Here is a 21,525-nt window from a genome sequence, read left to right as displayed (position 1 = left end):
GACACTTTTTTTTTTTTAATTCTTTTTTTCGGAGCTGGGGACCGATCCCAGTGCCTTGTGCTTCCTAGGCAAGCACTCTACCACTGAGCTAAATCCCCAACCCCCTTTTCCTTATTGTAACCCCGAAGAGACACACACGTACATATGCACTGTCTGTGTCTGTCTGCCTGTCTATGGGAGGGGCTTCAAGGCAGGGTCTCACTATATAGTTCTGGCTGTCCTGGAACTCAGTCTGTAGACCAAGCTAGCCTTGAACTCATGGAGATCCACCTGTCTCTGCATCCTGAGTGCTGGGATTAAAGGTGTGCTACCAAACTCGCTTCACGAATAAACATTTTTAAAATTCTTGTTACTGAGTGAACAGCTGTGTATTTTGGCTCTAACCTGCTAAGGAAGGATCCCTAGTCTCTGAGTTCTTCCCTCCCCACAGCTGATTCTGCTCCTCTCTCCTCAGTCTGGCTGTCCATCCGGATATGGTCACCATCGCCACAGGACAGGTGGCAGGAACCACAAAGGAAGGCAAGGTATATATGGCCAGAGGGCAGAGTGCAGAGGGACTAATGAAGCTGGGACCCCCTCTCCCTAAAGTAACTGTGCCTCTCTTTTCTTCAGCCTCTGCCACCCCATGTGCGTGTGTGGGACTCAGTTTCCCTTTCCACCTTACACGTCCTGGGCCTGGGGGTGTTTGACAGAGCTGTGTGCTGTGTGGCCTTCTCCAAATCCGTAAGTCTTTGGCCCAATGCCTCCATAAAGCACCTTCCTATAGGGTGGCTGGGCTGTGCCTCATTATGATGTCACAAGCCATACAGCCCTTCAAATCTCGGGCTTCAGGGTCTCGGGGGCCTGCAACCCAGAGCCCAGCACTGGGCACAGGACACTTGGAATTGCAACACATGGATGGGACCGCCATACCCTTCTTTCTCCAATGGGTTGTTTTTGTTTGAGCATTCTGGAAGGTTCCTTATCTCTCAAGGCACTTCAACTCCAGCACTGAGTGCCGTGTGCATGCCTGCCTTCCAATCCCTGATCAAAACAGAAGTTAAAATAATCTTTCTGGAATTTGTGGAGCAATTTGGTGTTGATGCCAACGCCCTCCCCTTCCACTCCCTCGATGGATTTTTTTTATGATAATTTTATTTCACAGTGTTGGTCTGCAGTGGTTCTGGGGTAGTTTAAAAAAAATACTAGCTTGGGGGTTGGGGATTTAGCTCAGTGGTAGAGCGCTTGCCTAGGAAGCGCAAGGCCCTGGGTTCGGTCCCCAGCTCCGAAAAAAAAAACCAAAAAAAAAAAAAAATACTAGCTTGTTGGGGGCACCTCTTTATGTTCCACACAGCAGGGTGGCCAGGGAGGGTGAATCGGGAGTTTTAGGCCAGCCTTGGCTATGTGAGACCTTGTCTCAAATGTGCTCAGATGAATATCTTAGCATATGCCTCTAATACAGGCAGTTTTTTATTTTTTATTTTTGTTTTGTCTTGTTTTTCAAGGCAGGGTTTCTCTGTGTAGCCCTGGCAATCCTGGAAATCAAATACACCGGGCTGGCCTCGGAGATTGGCCTGCCTCTGCCTCCCAAGTGCTATGACTAAAGGCAAACACCACTACTGCCTGACTAGCAGAAGGATCGCTCTGAGTGTGGGGCCAACCTGATCTAAGTACCCAGTTTTAGGATAGCCATGGCTATACATTGAAACTGTCTCAAAATAAGAACGTACCACATCAGGCCCACTTTCTATCAGTCTATTATCTAATTTATTTTTGAGACAGGTTCTTCTCACTGTGTGTGTACTGGTTGTCCTGAAATTCATTATATAGACCAGGCTGGCTTTGAACTCACAGAGACCCAGCTGTCTCTACCTCCCAAGTACTGGGATTAAAGGCATGTGCTGCCATGCCCGGTCCTTTATTTTTGTACATTATCACTGGGTTACTTTTGCTGCTGTAGTATCCAGGAAACAGCATCAGATGTCATGAAAGCAGGAGTTAGAGGCTGTTGTGGGCCACCTAACATGGCTGCTGGGACCCAAACCTGGGTCCTCCTAAGAGCAGCAAGCACTCTTAACCACTGAGTGGTCCCTCTTTTTTTTTTTTATGAAAATTTAAAGTTAAGCATACAAAATAACTTTGGTTCTGATGTTGTCTTTTATTGATTAAATATTTATTATGTTTATAGCATACAGTTTTCTGCCTGCATGTACTCCTGCAGGCCAGAAGAGGGCACTAGAACTCATTACAGATGGTTGTGAGCCACCATGTGGTTGCTGAGAATCGAACTCAGGACCTCTTGGAAGAGCAGGCAGTTCTCTTAACCACTGAGCCACCTCTCCAGCCCCTTTGGTGCTGATATTTTCATTATCTAGGTCACTGTCCATTGCTCACGTTCATCCACCAGTATCCGCTGCTGTCCTCCCAACCGACTATATTATCTTTAAGCATTTATTTATTGTGGGTGTGTTTGCACATGTACGCACACACAAGCGCACAGCCCTCTCGTAGAGGTCAGGAACAACTGCTTGCCGTTGATTTGCTCCTTCTGCCATGTGGGTGATCCTGGAGCAGGACTCAGCTCCAGGATTGGCAGCAACCACCATTACCCACTGAGCCATCTTGCCAGCCCTACCTCCCCAAGTTCCACAGGCAGTGTTGATAATGGCTGGATTTCATGTACATAAAAAGCCATTCCAGGGGTGGGGGAGTGGCCCAGTGGTAGAGGGCTTGCCAAGCCTGCACACTGCCCTGAATTCCATCTCCAGCACCAAACCGGGAGGGAAAAAATGAAAAACAAATCGCTCAGGAGGTAGAAGCAGGGGGTTCACTGCAGGCTGAGGCCAGCCTGCACTACACAGCAAATTGGAGGCAAGCCAGGAATCCGCAGCAGGGGCCCGTTTCAGCACCCCTCATTCCATGTGATACTGCAGAGTAGATGGTGTCAGCAAGAATTCTCCACTGTGAGCCGGGCCGCGGCACACGCCTTTAATCCCAGCATTCAAGAAGCAGAGGACACAGATCTCTGAGCTCGAGGCTACCTAGTCTATACAGGAAGTTTGAGGACAGCCAGGACTACACAGAGAAATGTTGTCTCAGAAGAAGAGAAAGAAAACAAGAATTGCCAACTGTGGGGGCTAGAGAGATGGCTCAGCAGTTAAGAACGCTGTCGGCCCTTTCAGAGGATTCCCGTTTGATTCCTAGGAACCACGTCCATAACTAATGTCCATAACTCTAGTTCCAGAGAACCCAACGCTGTCTTTTAGCCTCCCCGGACACTGCACACATATAGTGCACTGACACACTTGCGGGCAAAACACCCATACACATAATAAAATAAAATTCGGAGAGGAAAAAAAATCCCCAATTGTACAGGCTGCAGATTTTCTTAGGGATGAGTCATTGTACAACTCTTTAAGAGGTGGAGCATGGTCGCGTACACCAGATTTCCTGGGTACTGATGAGGCTGAAGACAAAATAAGTTCAAGGCCAGTCTGGGCAGTTTAACTAATTAAGAAATAACATTTACTGGGTTAGGGATTTAGCTCAGTGGTAGAGCACTTACCTAGGAAGCGCAAGGCCCTGGGTTCGGTCCCCATCTCTGACAAAAAGAACCCCCACACACACAAAAAAAAAAAAAAAGAAATAACATTTATGTATTCACTTTGTGTTTGTGCACATGTGTGAACACCGTATGTGTGGTCCAAAGACAAGTCACAGATGTCAATTTTCTCTTTCCACCATATGAATCCTGGGGATTGAACTTAAATCATCAGGTTTGACAGCAAACACTGAGCCATCTCGCTGGCTAATATTCTGGGCAATCAAATTAGGCCCTTTCTCAACCAAAAACAAGATGGAGACTTGGGGGCGTGGCTCAGCGATAGCGCCCCTGCCTAGAATCCCCCAGTGAGGGGCTGGGGGCGTGGCTCAGTGGTAGAGCCCCTGCCTAGAATCCACCAGTGAGGGGCTGGGGGCGTGGCTCAGTGGTAGAGCCCCTGCCTAGAATCCACCAGTGAGGGGCTGGGGCGTGGCTCAGGTGGTAGAGTCCCCATCCCTAAATCCCCCAAAAGTGAGGGGATTGGGGCGTGGCTCAGTGGTATTTTTTTTTTTTTTTTTTTTATGTTTTTTTTTTTGCCTGAGAATCCCAGTGAGGGGTTGGGGGCAAGTGGCTCAGTGGTGAGCCCTTGCCTAACATTTTTTTAACAGACTCCATCCCCTGTCTGAATATCACACACAAAACCCAGAGATTTTTACACAGGATGAAATTTTTTTTTTAACCAGTGCTGGCTTTCTTTTTATATTTTTTTTTATTTTTTAAGACAGGGTTTCTTCATGGAACCCTGGCTGTCTGGAACTGGCTCTGTAGACCAGGCTAAACCAGAGATCTGCCTGCCTCTGCCTCCCAAGAGCCAGGATCAAAGGCATGTGCACCAGTGCCTGGCTTACTTTCACTTCATATTCTTTATTAAAGATTTATTTATTAAGATTTAATAATTATTTATTACTATTTATTATTAAATATTAATATTATTTAGTGTTTAATAAATTTTTATGTATATCATGTTCTGTCTGCATGAATGCTTGCAGATCAGAAGAGGGCACTAGATTTCATCATAGATGGCTGTGAGCCACCATGTGATTGTTAGGAATTGAACTCAGGACCTCTGGAAGAGCATCCACTGCTTTTAACCACTGAGCCACCTCTCCAGCCCCTTACTTTCATTTCTTGATGCTATGATGTAATAAACCAAGAAAAGTAACTTAGAAGACAATGGAGAGCCAAGGAGCTTGAAGCAGCTAGTACATTACTTCCACAGTCAGGAGCCTCGGAGAGCAATGAATTAAAGCATGGGCTTATGCTAGTTCTCATCTCACTTCTCCTACTCTTACACAGTTCAGATTTCCTGCATAGGGGATGGTGCTGCCCACAGTCCCTCATTGAGATTTGATTGCCTAGGGTAAGGTGCTGCCCACATGACCTTACTTCCCAGATGATTCTAGGTTGTGATCAAGTTGGCAATCAATACTGACCAAGGCAAATGTGTTTCATGTATCATGCTTGTGAACGAGTTTGAACAGGCATGTGTGGTGAATGGGTCAGAGTGGGATGTGGGGAAACATCCTAACCCATCTCTCTGTGTTCCACAGAATGGGGGCAACCTGCTATGTGCAGTGGATGAATCCAACGATCATGTGCTCTCTGTGTGGGACTGGGCCAAGGAGAGCAAAGTGGTGGATAGCAAGGTGGGTGGGCTTGCTGCCCTCCAGGTGACCTCCTGGGACCTCCTGCACTGTGTGGTTAGGAATCTGCAGCCAGACTTGAGCTTAAATGGGGGCTTTGGCATCGTCTGCTGGATGACTGGGCAAACGGCTTCCATTCTGTGAGCCTCAGCTGCCTCTGTTGGACATGAGATCAGTAATGGTGTCCTCCTCTTGGGAGGTGGAGAGGTTGGGTATAGTGGGTGGACCAGGCTCAGCACAAAGTCACATGCAGTCTGGTCTACACAGTGAGTTCCAGGATAGCCAGGGCTGTTAGGAAGAGTCATTGGGGGTGGGTAGGGAGGGAGGCACGGTCATAAGTTGTTTGCCCAAGATCACATGCCCAGGCTGAGAGCAAGGAACTTGATTCTAGGTCAGGGGCCCCTCTTGAGGAAAGGATAAGAGGACAGGAGATGCTGTCCTGGAATCAGATGTTGTGATCCTGAACATAGGTGTTAAATAGCTGTGTAGCCTTGGGCAAGCGCTTTCCTTCTCTGAACCTCGTCTATGATGGAAAGCACTAATGGACCTTATCTCCCAGTGGACAATGGGGCTCAAATGAGTTTTATAAAGCGCTCAGCACAGTAAACAAATGACAGAGACTAGGAACTCCCCGAGGAGCCAGCCGGTCTCCTACCTGCTCCTGCAAGAAGGCTGTTTAGGGCGGTCCTGCGTGGGATGGGTATGCTATGGTAGTCCTGGTGGCTTTGAGATCCTCATTCAGTATCTGTCCTGACCCCCCTCAAAGTGTTCTAATGAGGCCGTGCTGGTGGCTACCTTCCACCCCACTGATCCCAGCCTGCTGATAACCTGTGGCAAATCCCACATCTACTTCTGGAGCCTGGAAGGAGGCAACCTGAGCAAGCGGCAGGGCCTGTTTGAGGTGAGTGCCAGGGATTTGTGGACAGACTGATCTCGAGGGCCAAAGAGGAACTCCGGGCAGACAGTCCTCAGGGCTCCAGGGCTTTGGTGGTTTGGGAATAGCGAGCTGTTTCATGTCTGGCCTCATTCCTCTTCTGTATGAAGAAAGATGTTGCTGAACTCTGACCTGTGAGGGTTCAGGGGTGAGAGAACACGGGAGCTCCAGGCAGATCGGGAGTGCTCAATGACCAGCATTGCCCACATGAAAAGGGGATTCACACAGACAGGCTGCAGGGAGAGGTGGGCTGGGGAGATGGCTCTGGATAAGAGCTTACTGTGTGTGTGAGGACTGGAGTTCCCGTTGCCAACCAAGGGAGCCTGGTGGGACATCTGTAATCCTCAGGAGGGGAAGTTAGTTAGCAAGAGTAGTTGAATCTGTAAACTCCAGGATCAGCGAGAGATCCTGCCTTGGTAAGAATATCTGAAGAGCAATCAAGGAAGACATCTGATATCAACTGCACATGTGCATGCATGCACATACATGAACACAAAAAAACACACTTAGCATGCACATATACACAAGCATACACACACTTAGCATGCATACATACATGCTCATGAACACAATAGTACACCCCATATACATACACACACATAACCCACAACAAACACATAGCATGCACATACACAAGCACACAAACACATTTGGGAGTCATGCATATTCACGCATGAACACAATAGCATACCTCCATACACAGCAAACACACATAGCATATATATACACATACAAACATACTTAGCATACATACATACACTCTCGTGAACACAGTAGCACACCCCCATGCACATGAACACACATAACAAACACTTAGCATGCACACACATACACACACACACACTTAGCATGCATACATGCTCACATGAACACAATAGCACACTCCTCCATACATATGAACACACATAACACATCATATAAGCATACACACATAAACGCACTTAGCATGCACATACGGGAACACAGTAGCACACACATGAACACACAGCACACACATACTACAAGCCAGGGAGCAGGGCAGACAGGTGCTTAGAATCCCAGCACTGGGGAGGTGGGGACAGGCAGATCCTTGGCCTATTGGTCTGCCAACCTAGCCTACTTGGCAAGCCCAGATCCTAGTGAGACCTTGTCTCAAAAGCGAGTTGAGAGGAGCCAGAGATGATGGCTGGGTAGTTAGGTCTTAAAGTGCTTTTGCAGAGGACCCAAGTCCAGTTCCCAACACACATCAGGCAGCACCCAGGAATCCAAACCCACTTCTGGCTTCTGCAGGCACCTGTACTCATAGGTGCACACGCACATGCACATGCACACACACACACACACACACAGTACATGCCTACACACAGACACACACAATTTTCAAACAACAAAAATAAAAACAATATTTAGGCAAGCAAGATGGCTCAGCAGTTAAAAGTGCTTGCCACCAAGGCAGAGACCCCAAGCTCAATCCCTGAGGCAGACAGAATGGAAGGAGAGGACTGACTCCCACAACTGTCCTTGGTCCTCCACATATACACATATACCACATAAATGTGCAGAATGGTTAAAAAGTGTAGCGGATTAAAAAACAAAACAAATCAACATGCCAGGTGTGGTGGTGCACACCTTTAATCCCAGCGCTTTCAAGGTTGAGGCAGGTACATCTCCATGAGTTCAAGGCCAGCCTGGGCTACAAAGAGAGGGGATGGAGAGGGAGAGAGACAGACAGAGAGAAAGAGAAAGGAAAATAAACAAAACCCAAGGTGGATATGTTCCACAAAATGCCTTCATGGTTGTCCTCTGTCCTCCATGTAAATGTACACGCATGTGCACCCAGACATGCATATTCACAAGGAACCAGAACAGTAGATAAAGGGCCCAGGAGGGCAGGGACAGGCACACTTTCGAGTTCCCTACTCTTCTCGGCTCAAAGGGCAGCACTGAGGGCTTGAGGCACAGAGAGATGTAGCTTAGACTCTGGAAACGGGGTGTCTGAGGCAGGGAGAAGAGAAGAGGCGGAGAAAACTGAAGACAGGACTGGCAGAAAAGTATGGGGACAAAGAGGAGGGGCAAGAGGTTTGTCCCAGGTGGTCAAGGGTTACAACATGGCCAGAGCTCCCAGGTGGCCTGAGCCGTTCTGGTGAGGAGAGGGGAAAGGCAGATATTCTCTATGGGGCCTCCCTACCCAAACCACAGGGGTTTCCCGTGGTCCAAAAGCCCTGGATGCCTATGATCTGCACAAGGCCACCTGCTTCAGTGACTCTCTGACGCCGTCCTTCCTCTCTCTTCCTGTACTATAGAAACACGAGAAGCCAAAGTATGTGCTGTGTGTGACCTTCTTGGAAGGTGGCGACGTGGTCACTGGAGACTCTGGGGGAAACCTCTATGTCTGGGGCAAAGGTTAGTATCAGTACATTTGTTTGGACTCCGACCTCCATCTTTTCAAATACCCTTGACTGTTCAAATATCTCCCTTCCTGTAACCATGCTCATGTGGAATCAGTCAATGTCACTGTAGGATAAATCTCTCTGTTTCTATTTTATGCGCACGTGTGTGCGTGCGTGGGGGGAGGGGCTGGAAGTGATTGTCAAGTGACTCAAAGTTATTCCTCCACCTTAGTCATTGAGGCAGGACTCTCAATCAAACCCAGAGCTCACCGATAGAACTAGTCTCACTAGCCAGCTTTGCTCTAAGGATCTCTACCAAGGCTGGGCATTTATGTGGGTTCTGGGGATCTGAATCCTGGTTATTACACTTGCTTGGCAAGTACTGTGAGCTTCCGGCACCATGTTAGGGTAAATTTTTTTTCCTGTTTCTTTCTTTAAAAAAATAAAAAAGATTTCGGGGCTGGAGAAATGGCTAGGTGGTTAAGAGAACATTCTGCTCTTCCAGAGGACCTGAGTTTGCTACCCAGCAACCGTGTCAGGTGACCTGCAACTCCTTCTCTAGGGGATCTAACTCCTCTGGCTCCTGCAGCCACTCATGTACGCATGCCTAAACATGGACGTGCACACATGTACATGTACACATAGTCTTTACAAATCTAAAAATATTTAATTGTATGTGTATGAGTATTCGCCGGCATGTACGTGTATGCACCATGTGCATGCAGTGCTCACACAGGCCAGAAGAGGGCACCAGATCCTCTGGGACTGGAATACACATGGTTGAGAGCTACCTTGTTAGTGTTAGGGTCTGAACCCAAGTCTCTGCAAGAGCAAAAAGTGCTCCCAACGCAGAGCCATCTCTCCAGCCCTTAAGATAAATTCCTGGGGTTGGGGATTTAGCTCAGTGGTAGAGCACTTGCCTAGCAAGCGCAAGGCCCTGGGTTCGGTCCTCAGCTCCGGAAAAACAAAAAACAAAAAAACAAAAAAGATAAATTCCTATTTTCCAGTTCCAGCATCCTTGACAAGGCTCAGTTCAGGCATCTCTGACTCTGTAGTCATTCTCCGTTCCCCCAGCCTCTGTCCTCTGCTAGCAACCAAGGCCCGAGTATAAATGTGTGAAATGACTCAGCTGTAGCCAGTGTGTTGTGCGAATAACTGGGTAGAAGGATGAGTGGATTTATGTATCTATGAATGGAAGAATGGGTGAGAAGATGGATAAATAGGTGGGTGGATTTATGAATGAGTGAATGGATAGACAGATAGCTGCATGAATGGATGGATGGGAAACAAGTGAGTGGCTGTCTGAGTGGATTAGGAGAGAGGGATGGATGGATGGATGAATGGATGGATGGATGGATGAATGGATGGATGGATGGATGGATGGGTGGCGAGATGGATTGATGGACCAATAGATGAATGGGTGGGTGGATGAAGTGGTAGATTGGCGTAAGGATCAGTAGGGAGATGAATAAATGAATGAATGGGGCAGTGGAAGGAAGGAGTGTTGGATCACTTATATACAGAAATGTAGATGGATGTATGGGAGGCGGTCGATAGAAGGAAGTGGGAGAGAACCGACTGCTGGACTAGTAGATTGACGGCTGAATGAGTCGATAGATGAGAGATGGATACATGGATCGGCAGATGAGCAGATAAATAGATAGATGGCAGGAGAAATGGATGGATGAGTGGAAGAAGCCTTGGAGACATGTATGAGTGGATTAGTCAAAGGACGAGCTGGCGGGTGAGAGTTCAGATGACTCAGTGGAGAGATGATAAAGCACCGAGTCCGCGCATGGTGGGCAGACGGATGGGTAGTGGGTGCAAGAGCAAGAGAAACAGAAAGGTGAACGTGGGCCTCGCGGCTTTAGGTCCTCACAGGGTTCAGTAAAGGAACAGCTCCTCGTGCCAACTCCCATCCCTGATCTCCCTGCAGGTGGAAACCGCATCACCCAGGAAGTTCTAGGAGCCCATGATGGTGGCGTGTTTGCGCTCTGCGCCCTGCGGGACGGGACGCTGGTGTCTGGAGGGGGCCGCGATCGTCGGGTGGTCCTCTGGGGTTCAGACTACAGCAAGGTGCAAGAGGTGGAGGTGAGGACTGGAAATGGGGGATGGCTTGTAGAATCATGGCCAGGCCACTACCCCACCCGGGTTCCTAACTCTGGACTTTCCCCGACTACATGTCATGCCACCCCACCTCACATGTATCCTATACACACCTCTACCCACTCAGGTCCCAGAGGACTTCGGCCCTGTACGCACCGTGGCAGAGGGCAGGGGAGACACACTGTACGTGGGGACCACCCGTAACTCCATCTTGCTTGGCTCGGTGCACACAGGTTTCTCTCTGCTTGTCCAGGTGAGTACCCCTCCCGCCCCCCAGTTCTCTTCCCACCCCTAAACGTACCTCTTTCACCCTCACCGCTACCATCATCACCACTGTCATCGCTGTTATCACGCCTCCGTTTCTTTTCCTGCTTACATCCCTGCCCCATTCCTTTGGGAAACCCTTCATCCCTTCCCCTCAGTTATCTCTCTTCATTTTGATGCCCTGGTTCGAAACTCTCCGAAGGGTTACCTACCTTCTAAAGTGGGTTCCCAGCACCCTTGCTTCCAAATAAACTGCCTCCTGCTGGTCTGATTGCGGATAGCCTCCTCATATTTGGTTGGTAAGTGTCCTTGCAAATTGTCAGTCTCCTGCAAGTCCCACACCCCAATTCCACGGTCTTTTGGGGTTGGCCTGTCTTTATTACTTTCCTCCTCTCTTGCCCATCCTCTTCCTCATTGTTGTTTTCCTTTCTTTCCTTTTATTTTTTTAATCTTTGAGATTTAGATCTCATGTGCAACCCAGGCTGCTCCTAAAACTCACAATGGAGCCAAGGCTGGCCATGATCCTCCTGTCTCTACTTCCCAAGCACTCGGATTCCAGGTGGACACTGCCACACTGGGCTCTCATTTCTTCTTGCAACTCAGATGCCCAGTCGTCCCTCACTGGTGTGCCATACTCAGTTAAAAAGCAACCTAGCAGGAGGAAGTGTAGCATAGTAGTTTGGAACTTGGGAGTCTGGGGCTTGAGTGGCTGTTTGGAGATATCAACCCTGTGGTTCATTAGCTGTGTGATACTGGGCCAGTGAATCACCTCTCTGTGCATGAGACAGAAAGAGGGACTGCATGGGGGTTTGTGAGGATCTGAGTCATTTCGTCATAGCATACCATTGAGACTGATGTCTGAGGCAGAGGAGTAGCTCACAGTGTGTCCGTCCTCCTTGCTCGATCGTCCCCTTTCTTTATCTGTTCCTTACCTTTTGCCCTCTGCAAGTCTAGCTTAAATCTGTGCTGCTGCATATAGGTGTACTCTGGCCTCGGTCTCTGTAAGAGGATAGAGGCTGGGGAGGTCGCTCAGTCAGTAGAGCCTGGGCCTACAAACGTGAACACCTGAGCTTAACCTGCAGAACCAGTGTTGAAAGCTGGGGGTGTGGTGTGTTCCCATTGTCTCATCATGGAGGAGGCTGGGCACAAGGAGCCCTTCTCAGATGAATTCCTGAGGATGACCACACCCCAAAAGACAGGAAAGCAAGGCCAGCAGAATTATTATTATTATTATTATTATTATTATTATTATTATTATTATCATCATCATCGTGTGGGTGTTTTGCCTGCGCACCATACATGTGCAGTGCCTTGGCCAGAAGAGGGCATCAGATCCCTTGGAGCTGGACCTACACGTGGTTGTGAGCCACCCTATGAGAATACAACCTGGGACCTCTGTGTGCTTTTTTGTTTCTTGGTTTGTTGTCCCCCCGCCCCCTGCCCCCCACCCTCCACCCCGAGACAGTTTCTCTGTGTAGCCCTAGCTGTGCTGGAACTCCCTCTGTAGACCAGGCTGTCCTCAAACTCAGAAACCTGCCAGCCTCTGTCTCCCTAATGCGGGGATTAAAGACGTGCGACACTACCACTGATGCCCCCAGTGCTCTTACCCGCCGAGCCGTCCCGCCAGCCCCAGGTTTTCTTTTCAATCATTTATTGGTTTTTGATTGTTTCCCCGAGACAGGGTCTCACGTGGGCTAGGCTGGTACTTACTGTATAGCCGGCGTAGCTTTGAACATATGGCAGTTTGCCTGCTGGACTTATGGCTCTGTGCCACCATATCTGCCTTGGCTACAGGACTTCCTTTCTCTGAAGCAAGAAAAGAACCTTAACAACCTCTATGAATATTTATTTATCTATTTTTGTTGCTTTGAGACAGGATTGTTCTAGATAGTCCAAGCTGGCTTCAAACTAACAACATCAATCATAATATAAATTACTGCCTGTAACTATAGTTATTGATTAACAACACTGCTATTTCTGGGGCTAATGATTACTAGTTACTTTTATTCTCTGAGGACCTGGGTTTGCCATTCTTTTTTTTTTTTTTTTTTTTTTTTTTTTTTTTTTTTTTTTTTTCCCAAAATAGTTTCTCTATGTAGTCCTGGCAGGCTGGCCTCAAACTCACAGAGATCATCCTCCTGACTCTGTGCTGGGATTAAGGGTGTGCACCGCCATTGACCAGTTTGTTCATTTCTTGGTGTAATGCTGAGAATTGAATACATGGCTCTAGACTTACTAGGCAGGGGCTCTACTACTGAGCTATATTTCCAGCCCTTTTAGTTCTTTATTGTTTGGCCTTTGAGAAAAGGTATTGTGAGCCTAGACTAGCCCTGAACTAGTTACCTACCTGAGGATAACTTTGCAATCCTGATCCTCCTGCCTCCACATCCTGAGAGTTGGGTTTGTGCCCCTGTGCCTGCCTTGTGTTTAGCACTTTCCATTAATGTATGAGGGAGCACCAGGATGCTTTGAGGAATTTTTGGTATTTGGCCCCATTTTATAGAACATAAAACTGAGGCTCCAAGCTGGGCATAGTGGCATAGTTGTAATCTCAGTAGTCAGGACACTGAGGCAGGAATATTTCTGAGTTTTAGTCTAACCTTGACAAGAAAGGGAAGCCCTGTCCCAAAATGAACAAGGCTAGGAATATAGCTCTGGTGGTAAAGTTCTTCCTGTACAAACATAAGGCCCGGAGCTTGATTTCCCCAGACCCATGTATAAAAGCTGGGCATGTGCAATGGCATATCTGGAATCCCAGAACTAAGGCTGAGTCAGGCTGGTCCTTGGTGCTTGTAGCCTGCCTGTCTGTCTATCCAAGTTGGCATGTTCTAGGTAGGGAAAGACCCTGTATCATAGAAATAACAGAGCAGGGACCAGTGAGATGGCTCAGGGGGTAAAGGTGCTTGGCACCAAGCCTAATGACTGGGCTCAATTCTTGGAAACTACATGGTGAAAAGAAAGCCCTCACTCTCAAGTTGTCCACATGCAGGCGTCGGCAATGCACCCACACAGCCAGACACCCACAAAATAAGTGTAAATAAAAAAGGGAACGAGAGGGAGAAATAAAGAAAATACTTAACACTGGCTTCTGTGCTCAGGTGTGTGTGCAAACACACACACAAGAACACACATACTTAGACAAGAACACACATGCATACACAAGAACACACACATACACAAGAACATACACATACATATGTACACACATTCATACACATACATACACAAACAAGAAAACACATACACACATATACACACATTCACATACATACACACAAGAACATGTATATACACACAGACACACATTCATATACATACAAGAACACATACACACACGTACACACATACATACACACAAATAAGAAAACACACTCATATACACACAATCACATATATACACACAAGAACACATATACACACATACACGCATACATACACACATATACCTACACATAAGAACACACATTCATTACATACATACACACATTCATACTCATACAAGAATACACATACACATACATTCACACACATATACACATACACATTCACACATAAATGCATATACAAACACACAGGAACACACACACAAACAAAAACCTTAAAAACCTGAGGTTCCAAAGTGAGGTCAGCTGCCTAGGTGCTGGCTCCCACTATCAGTGAGAGAGCTGCGGACCCTCCATGTGACCTTAAACCATGGACCTCAGTTCTGTGACTCAAGACACGGCCACTAGGCTCTTCCCAGATCCCACAGCCTGGGAGGTGTGTACCTAGGGTGGATGGGACCTGTGTGGCTACTGAAGTCAAACTTGGAGCCACCCTCCCCTCCCTTCCAGGGACAGGACTTGCTTCGAGCCACAGGGCCACCAGTGTCAGCCCAGCACGGAGATGGCGCCTGTGCAGAAGGCCCTTGCCTGGGTTGCTAGCAGAGTGGCTCCTTCCCATCCTCTTCCTTCTCTCCTTCCTGCAGGGACATGTGGAAGAACTGTGGGGCCTGGCCACACATCCTAGCAGGGCACAGTTTGTGAGCTGTGGGCAGGATAAGCTGGTGCATCTGTGGAGCTCGGAGACCCACCAGCCAGTGTGGAGCAGGAGCATCGAGGTAATGGGCTGGGATGCAGATGTAGGCTTCTGAGAAATTCTGCTTTTCACCCCTCAGGCCTCGGCATATCAGAGGGAAGCTGCCCATGCTCTCTTTAAGAAAGGTATCTTGGGGCTGGAGAGATGGCTCAGCAGTTAAGAGCTCTGCTCTTGGGGTTGGGGATTTAGCTCAGTGGTAGAGCGCTTGCCTAGGGAAGCGCAAGGCCCTGGGTTTGGTCCCCAGCTCAAAAAAAAAAAAAAAAAAAAAAAAAAAAAAAAAAAAAAAAAGAGCTCTGCTCTTCCAGAGGTCCTGAGTTCAAATCCCAGCGACCACATGGTGGCTCACAACCATCTGTAATGGGATCTGAGGCCCTCTGCTGGTGTGTCCGACACACCAGTGTACTCATATACATAGAATAAATAAAATCTTTCTTTTTAAAGGGGGTATCTTGTTGGGTAGTATTTGGGAAGCAGAAGCAGGTGGAGGCCAACCTGGTTTGATTTGCACAGTGAATCCCTGTCTCATGGCGGGGGGTGGGGGAATAGGAAGAAAAGGAAGAATATGTTTCTCTTAAGTTAGTATACTCAAGAAATGGGAATGGCTTCTGGTGGTTTCTGGAAGGCCTCGGAGAGGAGAGAACCTCAGGTCATGCTAGGAACTGGTTCTGAGCTGGGGAATACCTAGTTGGACTTGAGACCCCAGCTCTCTTCCCTTCCTTCCCAGGACCCTGCCCGTTCGGCTGGCTTCCACCCCAGTGGCTCTGTCCTAGCGGTGGGCACAGTGACCGGCAGGTACTACTGAATGGACCACGTCCTTACGAGTTCCTTTCCTATTGTGCACTGCCCTTAGAAGCCCCAGCGTTCTAAACTGGCTGCTTCAATCCTAAAGGCCAGTCTGTAACCCCATCCCTTTCATTCAAAGCACCTCTCTCCCCTCCTCCCTCTTGTGCGTCTCTGCGAATCTATTTGAAGTGCCGGGGGTGGGGGGGGCGGCTTCTAAGCGGGATGAGATGAGAGATGAAGCTGGTTAGGGCTGGGTGGGTGGGTGGTGTTCATCTCAACCTGTCACAGCCTGACCTCGCTTCTTATTGTGTGGCTCCACCCATGGTAGTCTGGCTCCGCCCTCTCAATCCTGCGTTTGGGAGGCATTTATCTCTGTCCTTCAGGCCCCTCACCAACAGCAGTTCATCCTTCCCCCTCATTATGCCTTCTCCTTTAAGGTGGCTGCTACTGGACACAGACACCCGTGACCTGGTGGCTATCCACACAGATGGCAATGAGCAGATCTCTGTGGTCAGCTTTTCACCAGGTAGGCCCGGGGTCCTGGGAAGGCAGGGCCTTGGGGACTGAGGTTCAGCAGTACAGGCTGGGAGGTGAGGGGCTACGGCCTCCCCAATTGGAGGGGGCTAGTCATGGGGGGAGGCGGGGACTGTGGAGGGGGGCGGAGTCTGGGTGCTTCCTCATAGCCCCTCCCCCTCCCCAGACGGGGCGTACCTGGCTGTGGGCTCCCACGACAACTTGGTGTACGTGTACACGGTGGACCAGGGTGGCCGCAAGGTCAGCCGCCTGGGCAAGTGCTCGGTGAGTGGGCAGTGGTCCCCAGCCCGCGCCACCACCCCGCCCAATGGGGTGCAAAATTAACTTTTTCTATCACGAGGGAGCCAGCCACAGCTTCAGAATGCAGCTGATTTTTTTTTCTTGCCCTGACTATGTCAGGGCGCCTCAGTCGGCCCCCATCCTCATCCCTTATTGTGTTCTAAGCCGACCCTTTGACCCTGACCCTTCGTGTAGCCTCAACCTTCACCTTCCAAGCCCCGCCCCCATTTGTAGCCCCGGCCCTGCATTCTAAACCTATCCCTCCCATCCTAAGAGCACCTCTGTGTAGCCCCGCCCCAAACATTCAAACCTCGCGCCTCACATTCAAAACTCGCCCCCTGTGTGGAGTTCTGCCCACGTGTTCTAAATCGCCTTTGTCTAAGCTTTTCGTCAGCCCCGCCCATCACAGTCTGCCCAACCCCCCCCCACCAACCCGCCCATGGTAGTCTGGCCCCGCCCTCACCCTCTGAAGGCCTGTGTATCCTTCCCTCTAGCCCAGTGTGTTCTCACTCTGTGTATTTTGCCTCCTAGTTTTGATTTAATCCATCCCCTTTCCCTGGCTCAGCCCTCTCCTATGCTCTAAGTGACCCTTGCGTCCCCTGCAGGGCCATTCCAGTTTTATCACCCACCTGGATTGGGCCCAGGACAGCACCTGCTTTGTCACCAACTCTGGAGACTACGAGATTCTGTACTGTGAGTTCTCTGACACTAGCCAGTTTCCTTTCTTCTGTGGCTTATTTGCATGTGATTTGCATACAGTTCCTTGAGCTAGTCCAAACTGATCCGATTTGAAACTGCAATCTCTAGCTTGTGATTGCTTTCCTGGTGCACCCTATTATTTCCTGTTGGCTTTGATGAATGGACAGCAGGGTTTTTATGCAAATGTACCCAGCTCAGGTTTTAGCCTTTCAGCACCCAAAATCTAGCCTCCGTCTGGTCCAGGGAGACAGAAATAAGTCCAGGGAGACATAAATAAGTCCAGGGACCTTCAACCCCTCTGTCTTGAACCTCAGTGCTGGGAAATAAATTGGAAAGGTAGTCCCCTCAGGCCCTGAACGTCTCTCCTGATTGTCTGTCCCAGGGGACGCCGCCACCTGTAAGCAGATCACCAGTGCAGACACCGTGAGAAATGTGCAATGGGCTACTGCTACTTGTGTGTTGGGTTTTGGAGTTTTTGGTAAGTTCTGGAATGGGGAAGTTTCCTGAGGACCAGAACTCTGAGAAATAACCTTGGCTTGTGATTTTCATAGTCATATACGGGTGGCTTCCAGGCTGCGGAATTCACACTAAAACTGTTTGGATGATACCAGCAGAAGAGGAAGGGCAGAAGGAAATGACCTCTAAAGTTCCTCAGACCTTTATAGAAATGAAACAAAATTCATGGGGGCACCTGGCTCAGAGAGCTCCACGCTGAAACCCTCCACATTACCTTGTTCCTTCAGGTCCCCAAGCCATTAGCTCTAGCTGCGTGAGCACCATTGACCTGGTACTGCTGGAATATAGTGGCAACCGTGAGAGTCTCAGGTCTGCTCTTCTGGAGCTAGCGGTCAAATGAGGACAGTAGCCTCACTCCAAACAGTGCGACCCACATAGGGACTGGCTGGGAAGATGAAGTAGCACTGGAGAAGGTGCCAACTCTGAAGAAGTTAGGGAGGGCCTCCTGGAGAGAGAGCCATTTGAGCTGAGACCTGGAGGGTCAAGCCACGCTCCCAGCTCCTCACTGGGGGATTCTAGGCAGGGGCTCTACCACTGAGCCACGCCCCCAGCCCCTCTCTGGGGGATTTTAGGCAGGGGCTCTGCCGCTGAGCTGTGTCTCCAGTTTTTTTCTTCTCCTTTTTTTTTCTCTCTTTCTTTCCATTTTTTTTTTTTTTAACTTTTTGAAACACACCTCCATAAGTTATCCAGGGAGGTCTGAATTTTTTTTCTTTTCCTTCTACCATGCCCAGCTTCCAAGCAAATTTTTATCACTTCTCTTGTCCCATCTACAGGGATCTGGCCTGAGGGGGCAGACGGCACAGACATCAATGCTGTGGCCCGCTCTCACAATGGGAACTTGCTGGTTTCTGCTGACGACTTCGGCAAAGTGCACCTGTTCAGCTACCCCTGCTGTCAGCCGAGAGTAAGTCTCCCGGGGGGGGGGGGTCCTAAGGGTGTGGCATTGGAGGTCCTATTCACTCCTTTGTGAATTCCCACCAATCCCCCTGCCTCTACCTCCCCAGAGTTATGATGATTGATGTGTGCTACCAACCCAGGTTATGTGTTGCTAGAGATGGAGCCCAGTGCTTTTCTGCCCTCCCGGCTGCCTCCCTAGCCTTGTGCTGTTGTTCATCTTATTTACCCCTTGGGACCTCAGTTTCCCCACAACTCTAGGATGTCTTCATAGCACGGGGTCTGTCACCGGATTCTGAGATGAAACCCATAACTCTGGGGTTATTGCATATTCTCTTTTTACAAGCATTAAATGAGCACCTACTGTATGCCTGAACAAATAAGACTTGTGGGCCCTTAGTGAGGGCCACTGTCCTCACTAAGCTGGGTTAAGACTACAAGGCCTAGGGGTTTGCATTCCCAGCACCTATGATTCCCCTTTAGGCCCAGAATAAAGACGAACTTTTTCAAAGCCAAATGGCTATTGAGAGCAGTTGCCCAAGGCTGGGAGAGTCCGTTCCTGACTACACCCAGTCTTAATGATGCAGAACTAGGATTTAATGAAGATCTTTTAATGTAGCTTAAGCATGAGGGTTGGGAGAGAGGCACTCAGAAGAAAGACATACCCAGGAGCCTAAGTGTGGCCTTCTGGTCTTCTCAAAGAAGATGAAAGTGATCCACACCTGAGTGTGGGCATAGGCTCCCCATGGGAGAATCACCCGCCACAGCCCACTTTTAATGGGAACCTGTTCAGTGAAGACAGGTCGTACATGTTTTATCTATGCTTTATCTCCAGTGCTGAGGATGGAACCAAGGGCATCATGCATACTATGCAAAGACTCTGTCCCTGAGCCACGCCCTCCCTGGGAGATGCTAGGCAGGGGCTCTACCACTGAGCCACGCCCCCAGCCTCTCAATGGGGGATTCTAGGCAGGGGCTCTACCACTGGGCCACACCCCCAGCCCCTCATTGGGGGATTCTAGGCAGGGTTCTACCACTGAGCCACACCCCCAGCCCCTCCCTGGGAGATCCTGTGCAAGAGCTCTACCACTGAGCCATATCTTCCCAGGTAAATGTGCTCACTGCCAAACCTAATGGCCTAAATTCAATCTTCATGATCTTCATAGTGGAAGAAGAGAACCAACTCTTATGAGTTGTCTTCTGACCCCCACTTGTGCATCCACATACACCACACCTACACAATATGTTTTTAGAAGGCAGGGGTGTCTGGAGAGATAGCTCAGCAGTTAAGGAAAGGTACTGTTCTCCAGAGGACCTGAGTTCAGGTCCCAGCATCCACATCAGGGGGCTGACTTACATTCAGCTCCAGGAGATCCAACACTTTTTCTGGTCTCCATGGGCAACTGTAACAAACCTATACTCTGACACACATATATACATGTAATTAAATGAAAATCAAGCCAGACAGTAGTGGTTCATACCTTCCATCTCAGCACTCAGGAAGCAGAGGCAGGCAGATCTTTGTGAGTTCAAAGCCAGCCTGGTATACAAAGGAGTTCTAGAATAGCCAGTGTTGCATAAGGAAACCCTGTCTCCAAAAAACAAAAACATAAATAAACAAATAATTAAATTAATTTAAAATGAAGCAGGGATTTTATGAGCTTTAGGACAACCTGGACTATACAGTAAAACCTGTGATGCATGTACACATACATGTGCGTGCACACACACACACACATACATGCATGCATACGCACATATATACATGGACACACACATACACATATACACACTACGTACACACACATACACATGTGTGCACACACACAAACATATACATGCACATACATGCATGCACACACAAACATGTGCACATATATATGCGCATGCACACACACAAACACACACATGCATGCACACACAAACACATACACGCATGCACACATAAATATACACACACATGCACACACATACACACGCGCACGGGCACATACACTTTTATGTATGGCTTTAAAGAAGAAAATGCCAACGGCCTCCAGGTAGCATTTTTCATCTGACCTCCTTTTCTCTCTTCTCTTCTAACAGGCCCTCAGCCACAAATATGGTGGACACAGCAGCCATGTGACTAATGTGGCCTTCTTGTGGGATGACAGCATGGTCCTAACCACTGGGGGCAAAGACACGAGCGTGCTGCAGTGGCGGGTAGCCTGAAGCAGGGGTGTGGGGCCAGGGTAGAGTCCTGTGGCAGGGTTGAGATCTATTTTTGGGAGATGTCTATTGTGAAGTACAGTAATATATACCCAGAGTATGTCTATAGCAGAGGGGGTTATGGGGCGGGCGGGTGAGCAGACAGACAGAGGTCTCTATTTATCGGGGTGGGACGAATGGGCCACCATGCCTTGTGGGAGCCATTGGTGTTTGGTTTGGGGTATTTTTTTTTAAGTTTATTCTTTTATATCATTCAGAAATACAGACTTATGCACTGAGCTGTCTAGAGTCTGGTCTGTGTGTGTGTGTGTGTGTGTGTGTGTGTGTGTGTGGTAGAGGTCAGAGGTCAAAATCAGGTTGTCTTCCTCAATTGCTCTTTGCTATATTTTTAAAAAAGAAATTTTAACTTTTTTTTTTTTTTTTTTTTTTGTTCTTTTTTACAGAGCTGGGGACCGAACTCAGGGCCTTGCGCTTCCTAGGCAAGCGCTCTACCACTGAGCTAAATCCCCAACCCCGAAATTTTAACTTTTATTGTAATTTTTAAAAATAAATTATGTAGGAGTGTGTGTGTGTGTGTGTGTGTGTGTGTGTGTGTGTGTGTGACTTCACATGTGTTCAGCTGCCCTTGGAAGCCAGAAG

At 48.6% G+C, this 21,525-nt stretch overlaps 1 protein-coding gene across 5 annotated transcripts in view; it reads left to right on the top strand.

The window, feature by feature from the left end:
- Window positions 1-21,164, top strand: part of Eml2 (EMAP like 2) — a 31,531-nt gene extending 10,367 nt beyond the window's left edge. For 4 of the 5 annotated variants that reach the window (XM_032894312.1, XM_032894310.1, XM_032894313.1 and 1 more), the window contains 15 exons: window positions 455-524; window positions 613-723; window positions 5,131-5,226; window positions 5,990-6,124; window positions 8,440-8,539; window positions 10,463-10,617; window positions 10,760-10,885; window positions 14,864-14,995; window positions 15,698-15,765; window positions 16,194-16,282; window positions 16,457-16,554; window positions 17,175-17,262; window positions 17,651-17,746; window positions 18,558-18,688; window positions 20,764-21,164. In XM_032894312.1, the coding sequence (XP_032750203.1) occupies window positions 455-524; window positions 613-723; window positions 5,131-5,226; window positions 5,990-6,124; window positions 8,440-8,539; window positions 10,463-10,617; window positions 10,760-10,885; window positions 14,864-14,995; window positions 15,698-15,765; window positions 16,194-16,282; window positions 16,457-16,554; window positions 17,175-17,262; window positions 17,651-17,746; window positions 18,558-18,688; window positions 20,764-20,889 (1,621 nt within the window). In that variant the 3' untranslated portion in view covers window positions 20,890-21,164. Of the gene's footprint in view, window positions 1-454; window positions 525-612; window positions 724-5,130; window positions 5,227-5,989; window positions 6,125-8,439; window positions 8,540-10,462; window positions 10,618-10,759; window positions 10,886-14,863; window positions 14,996-15,697; window positions 15,766-16,193; window positions 16,283-16,456; window positions 16,555-17,174; window positions 17,263-17,650; window positions 17,747-18,557; window positions 18,689-20,763 lie in introns of those variants that run through there. The other variant, XR_004386958.1, reaches the window with a different exon arrangement.
- The last annotated feature ends 361 nt before the right edge of the window (window positions 21,165-21,525 follow it).

The sequence above is a fragment of the Rattus rattus genome, chromosome 2, assembly GCF_011064425.1.
Source record: "Rattus rattus isolate New Zealand chromosome 2, Rrattus_CSIRO_v1, whole genome shotgun sequence".
Classification (NCBI taxonomy): Eukaryota; Metazoa; Chordata; class Mammalia; order Rodentia; family Muridae; genus Rattus; species Rattus rattus.
Note: the sequence above shows the minus strand (reverse complement) of the source record. Positions and strands in the feature narration are given on the sequence as shown.